This window comes from Etheostoma spectabile, chromosome 17 (assembly GCF_008692095.1).
Source record: "Etheostoma spectabile isolate EspeVRDwgs_2016 chromosome 17, UIUC_Espe_1.0, whole genome shotgun sequence".
Classification (NCBI taxonomy): Eukaryota; Metazoa; Chordata; class Actinopteri; order Perciformes; family Percidae; genus Etheostoma; species Etheostoma spectabile.
The window spans coordinates 13,417,098-13,423,484 of NC_045749.1; the positions used below are offsets into that span (position 1 = coordinate 13,417,098).

At 38.8% G+C, this 6,387-nt stretch overlaps 1 protein-coding gene across 3 annotated transcripts in view; it reads right to left on the reverse strand.

Annotated features, from left to right (window-relative positions):
* Window positions 1-6,228, reverse strand: part of prom2 (prominin 2) — a 12,125-nt gene extending 5,897 nt beyond the window's left edge. The window contains exons 1-8 of one of the 3 annotated variants that reach the window (XM_032541185.1): window positions 6,057-6,228; window positions 4,777-5,040; window positions 3,821-3,885; window positions 3,243-3,448; window positions 2,891-3,011; window positions 2,464-2,527; window positions 2,246-2,335; window positions 356-552 (exon numbers count right to left, since the gene is read on the reverse strand). In XM_032541185.1, the coding sequence (XP_032397076.1) occupies window positions 356-552; window positions 2,246-2,335; window positions 2,464-2,527; window positions 2,891-3,011; window positions 3,243-3,448; window positions 3,821-3,885; window positions 4,777-5,038 (1,005 nt within the window). In that variant the 5' untranslated portion in view covers window positions 5,039-5,040; window positions 6,057-6,228. Of the gene's footprint in view, window positions 1-355; window positions 553-2,245; window positions 2,336-2,463; window positions 2,528-2,890; window positions 3,012-3,242; window positions 3,449-3,820; window positions 3,886-4,776; window positions 5,131-6,014 lie in introns of all 3 variants that reach the window. The other 2 variants (XM_032541184.1, XM_032541183.1) reach the window with 2 other exon arrangements.
* Between the last annotated feature and the right edge of the window lie 159 nt (window positions 6,229-6,387).

Consider the following 6,387-nt stretch of genomic DNA (forward strand, 5'->3'; position numbering starts at 1 on the left):
GAGAGGAGAGGAGAGTATGTATGTGTCAGAGTTAGTGTAGGAGGAATAGAGAACAGACGGGAGGAGGACAAATGAGCTGTTTAGACAAAACCAAAAATGAAGAGCTATTTTAATGTGTCACGCTGTCTCAGCCTGCGTCAGAAGTAGTTTGCATAAATTAGTCTTCCTGTTGCTCCATTGTGATGTCTTGTCAAACCTGCTGATTCTTAGTCTGTATTGTAGGAAGTTTATGATCTGAGCAGTCAAACCTAACTACTCTATTACATAAAACACTGGATCTGTCAGGAGTCCATTGAGGAAGAAAACACAGGAACATCCATTTTTACACACCAGGTTATGCAGAATCAGTACTTACAGTAATGGAGATGTCCAGTGGTATTTTCTGTAGCTCAGACTGCAGGATGTTACAGCCATTGCAGTTTGGTTTGGATAAAGTCTGATTTATTTGATTTTTAACAGCAGTGAAATTGGCCTGGATGCGGTCCATGCTGGACTGCAGTTGGGCCAAAGATGAGTTCAGCTTGTCCACATAAAGACTAATGTTTACAGTCTCTGCTCACACAAATGAAAAACACACACAATCAGTGTATGCATGTTTAGAAAATAATTTGAATACATTCATCTGTGACCTTTGTGATGCTACCTGATTTTGAATTCAAAAGCAATATAAAGTTGAACTGAATGGAAGTCCAAACACAAAAACAGAGTAGCATAATAAAAAGAACATCAGGAAATTGATTATAAAGGAATATATAATCCAGCTGCTTTTAGTAAAGCATTGCAAAATTTTCCTTAATGCTCTACAAAGCCTGCTCTGTTACAGGCTTAAGTGGAAGTGCAGTGAAGAAACATGGCGGTCAATTATTTATCAGCACCTAATTTGTCATCTTGGAAAAGGCAAAATTACCGCAGCCAAAACAAATGTTGTACTTCATGCTGCAAACCTCCACACTCAATTACAAAACCCAATAGTGAGCACTTTCTTTGAATTTATTGATTTGCAGCCATCTGTTGAAGGGAAGCTTCAGGAAAGGGATGTTTATTCTACTTAAACTGAAGAATTGTATAGTATTATCTAAGAAAGGTAAATGTTAAAATGCTTAACTTTTTATGTAGGTTTGGCAGAAATGTTACCAATTTTTATCAGAATTAGAACCAACATTAAGGATAAGGACATCCCTGCTTTTGACTATGTATCTATCTATCTATCTATCTATCTATCTATCTATCTACTATATCTATCTATCTATCTATCTATCTTATATCTATCTATCTATCTATCTATTTATCTATCTATCTATATCTATTTATATATACTATCTATCTATCTATCTATTATAATCTATCTATCTCTCTATCTATCTATCTCTCTATAATCTATCTATCTATCTATCTATCTCATCTCTCTATCTATCATCTATCTATCTATCTATCTATTATATATATACTATCTATCATCTATCTATTTATACTATCTATCTATTATTTATCTATCTATCTATAATCTATCTATCTATCTATCTATCTATCTATCTATCTATCTATCTATCTATCTATTTATATATTCTATATATCTATCTATCTATCTATCTATTCTATCTATCTATCTATCTATCTATTTATATATCTATCTATCTATTTATACTACTATCTATCTATCTATACTATCTATCTATCTCATTTATAATCTATCATCTATCTATCTATCTATCTATCTATCTATCTATCTATCTTCTATCTCTCTATCTATCTATCTATCTATTTATAATCTATCTATTCTACTATCTATCTACTATCTCTCTATCTATCGTATCTATCTATCTATCTATCTATTTATATCTATCTATCTATCTATCTATCTATATATCTATCTAGCTATCTATGGTACACTTTACTTGAAGATATCTACACAAGAGTGACATGACACTGTAATGAACGTGCCATAAACATTATGAACAAGTCATAAACGTTTATGATAAATATAGTGTATATATAGATCTTTTTATGTCTTCTTCACATTTTGGAATGCAATAACTAATAAAAACAGCTGTTCACAAAAAGAAACCTGTCATTAAAGACATAATTAAAGTCTTCATGAATCTTTTTAGTGTCAGGATAAGAAGTGAAATACACAGTGCACTCATGAACAGGACCCTGCCTAAGATTACTAATCTCCTGTCAAATGTGCACACAAGGATTAACATGCTCAGACTGAAACAGGACGGTGCATGCAGGTAGACCATACCTTGGTCCAGAAGTTTAACTGAGTGCAGCGCTGGGTCCAGGGTTCCTCTAAACCGCTCCTTGATCTCTGTTCCCAACAGAGGTCCAATGGCTAATACATACAAACAAACAGGTGTGAGGTGGTCAATCGCGTGTTTAGAACAGACATTGTATCGCAGCCGTTGGAGTCAAAACAAAAGTGGTTCCTCTATTTTAACATTACTACCTTCCTGTTCTTACCATCTAGGTTTCTGGTAACCTCCTGCACAGTTCTGTAGCTCTCATTCACCACATTGTTGACTTGCTGAATATAGGCAGAGGAGAAAATAACAGTTTCAAAGTTTGCACATAACATATGGGTTGAAATACAAGTTAATTGTACATAGCAGCTTTTGCAAAGTAAGAAGAACAAACAGAACTATCCTCGCTTTTCCCATGCCTTGTGTCTTGAGAGAAGTGTATTCACACTGCAGAGTGCAGAGCTGATTCTTTTTTTCAGAATTTGCAGGTCTGTTTGCATTCACACAAAGCTGTCGACTCACAGCAACCAATGGCAGGAACTAATGTGACTAATCTGATCAATGCTGCCACATTTAGATCCCAGACCTTTTGTATATATCCATACTCATAACATTCTCTGCAATCCCGACACAAGGTTTTTTCTTACCTGAGGCACAGCCGCGAGGAAGGATTGGATGTTGCCTATAGTTTGGTTGAGCTCCATTTGACTCTGGTCCACACTCACTTTGACGGCTTTGTTACTTTTGAACATGCATATGTTCCCAGCACTACAAGCACACAAACACACGCACACACACACACACACACACACACACACACACACACACACACACACACAACCACCATTCAAATTGTGTCATGAACATAATCCAAGGGAGACACACACAGGCAGTAAGGAATGCCCATTCAAGCTGTCTTTATTCAAATAACACATAATTATGTTGTTCAAAAGAGCATACACACACACACACACACCACACACACACACACACACTCACAGGATAATAGCCGTGGTGACGAATGCAGTCCAGTATAAAGTTCTTCTGAGACAGTGAATGGAGGATGTCTGCTTCTGGTACATCTTCCCACCACAGTTGCCACAACAGCGACAGCACGCCAAGAAGAAACCAACTATGGGCATCAGGACAATGTACAGTACGCCAATGGCTGCACATACCAGGAAACCCACTTCATACACCAGGATCTGAACACCAAACATGCACACAGACACAAACATACAGACAAATGACATGTATTACAACTAAAATGTCACAAGATGGTATAACAGCGGCAGATTTTCGTGGTCAGACGTGACGTCAAAACCGTGAGACATCACCAGACAGAAGTTTTACTTTACTGTGGGGGAAGTCCATAATCAGAGTGGACGAAAAAGTATCCTTATATTCAGTCGACCAGGAAAAATACACACAAGGCTGCTTTAGCATTAAACATTCTCAGATTCCCAGCTCGAGAGGCTGTGAGAAGAGTGTGTCTGTTTTTTTACCCACATACTTGGAAGTCTTATGTTCAAAACAACATCCTAGAATATGTTGAACTTATAAAATCATTCACTTACTTTTTTGATGATTTCTTGATCTAACGTCTTTTGGTCAAAATCATGGACTATTTTCAGGATCAGATCTAAAAAGAAATTGATAAGGAAAAATGGTTTTGTGGCTGTGTTTTTGAATAACTTCAGAACACAAAGAGCCCAGGGAAAACCTAACGAATTTTCCAAGCCACTGGTTTCTGACCCAGTTGTCCATGTACAAAAGCCTGGCCATTGTTGGACAATGTATCCTGTGCTCTGAACAAACATCTTAATCTCGCGCATTGTAAAAGGGGGAAATCTGACACCTCCATGTTGTGGTTACTAGGAAACCAGTACATCTTTCTGGACACATTAGATTTTTACACAACAAAAAACACAATACAGAGCCATAATCAAGGGTTGTTACCTAGGTATTTCTTTATGCCTTATTGATTGTGGTTGTTGGTTAAAATCCACCCACAATATTTATCCAACATAATGAACAATGATTTTGAACTAGGCAAAGGTTGTTCAACATGTTTTTGTACATTTGTGTTTCCTGTTTGTGTTTTCTGTTTCATACCAAGCAGGAAAAAATATAGAAGAGTTTATGGAGCAACAGTCACGTGACATCACAAGTCTGGGAAACAGGAAACACTGGCCTTAAAACATCGGAGCATGACAAAATGTTTTAAGATTGACCGTGGAAAATAAAAGAACTTCCATTTACGTATGGATTAACCAAATCTTGTCATCTCGGGCATTATTAGCTGGGAGGTAAGAGGTTAAAACTGATGTGTCACCTTTGTGACTGTAGAGGAAGGTTGCCCAGCACCATGGAGCATGAAAGGATTTCAATGTAATTTGAATTTCACCTGGTTGCTCTGTGAGCTAAAGCGATAAAGCTATGTCATGACTAAGTAGAGAGTGTCCTATGCTATGCATCAGAACATGATGAGATTCAAGATCTTTGGTTACTGAGTAATATTGATGACACTGACCATTAGGTAAAGGGTTAGGCTGGACTGTTTGGAGGAAGGATTGGACCAGAGCTGCCATGAAGCCCACACCGTTGTCCACCGCTGCCGTGTCCTGGTACTGGGGCTGGACGAGGCTCTGTGGGGCCACAGCTGCTGGACAGGCAGGCTGTGGAGGGACAGTCTGGGCCAGGCTGAGCCCCAGCAGCAACACTCCTACTCCGGCCCTGAACGTTCCAGCGCTGCCCGGCCAACATCGACCCCTCACGCTCTCACATAACCCCATGTCTACAGGTAAGACAGGTTGGGAAAGACTTCGACAGTCAAAACGGATTTATAGAGTGATCATCTCATGGCACAAGCTCTGTCTTGATGCGTCTGGAAATAAGACAAAAATAGTGAACACAATGACACTCATTCAAGACAGGAGAATTTGAAATTGGAGAAGAAACCCACAGATTGAGTCACAGAAAAAAATGTCGCAGCACAGTTTGTTACAAAATGGTAATGGAAAAAAACTGCTGCTGTTTTGCAGAAGAAGTGCCACAATGACATTTGGTAAATGGTAAATTTAAAAATGTTAAGCCAAAGCCTATTTCGTGCCTGAGAAAAAACATGCCCTTTAGGCATCTATTTCATACTTCTACACTTAACCACAGACTCTGGCGTTTGTCATTAAGTGCAGGATGTGATGACATTTAGAAGTTACAGGAAAAGTTGCAAAAAGAACGACACATAGGTTATTACAAAAGGTCTGGCGGTCAATGCTTTGTTCATAGTGTACACATAGAAAAAAAGGCACATCCGTGTCAGGTCCCTACCTCACCTCACGGGTTTGTTCAAACCCGTGCTTGTCTCTCAGAACAGTACACAATAAAACATTTACTAGATCAAGTGGTAAAAAACATCTTCTGCCTTTCTGAAACTCCTGTACAATATTTGAATGTCAGTTATTTCTAAATGCTCAACTGTATGTTTTGTGTAGGTGTGCCTCTCTTACGCAAATACCTTCACAAGGGTGAGGTCCTAAAGTAACAGAACATAGGCTACTGTATCTATGTTTCTCTTATGGTTAAAGCAAGCTGTTGATAGAGAGACTATCTATTATTAGATAACATGACCACCCTCTTTAATCTAACACAGCAGCCTGAGGATATTTAAACTGTACACATGTGAGCTCTAGAAACAAACTGTCTGAGCAGTTCCTCTGGTTCTGGTGTTGTCAGGGTACAGGTGTGAGTGAGAGGGTAAAGTCAACTCACCTTCCTCGGTCAGGAAGTGAAGGATAGTTGCGCTGTACTGATCTCCAGTACTTCAGTAAAGGCTGTGTGACTTTTAGAAACTCTTGTGGTCCTGTAGAAACCTGATATCTGCTCTGCTCTTGCTGTGAAGGGGAAGCTGACTGTGTGCTTGGCCAGAGAACACGGGCATTAAGGAGAGAGGGAGGGAGAGAAGGGACAGGAGGAGCAAAAAAGGGAGGGTCTTAAAGAAAGAAACAGGGAGAAAGTGTGGTAGCAGGAAGCAAATATTTGGTAGGGTTGTTTCCCAACAAATGGTATTTTCCCTACTTGAATTTCCTGCATTCATTAGTGAAGATCGGGATGTCGAGCCTAACATGCCAGTAACAATTGTGCA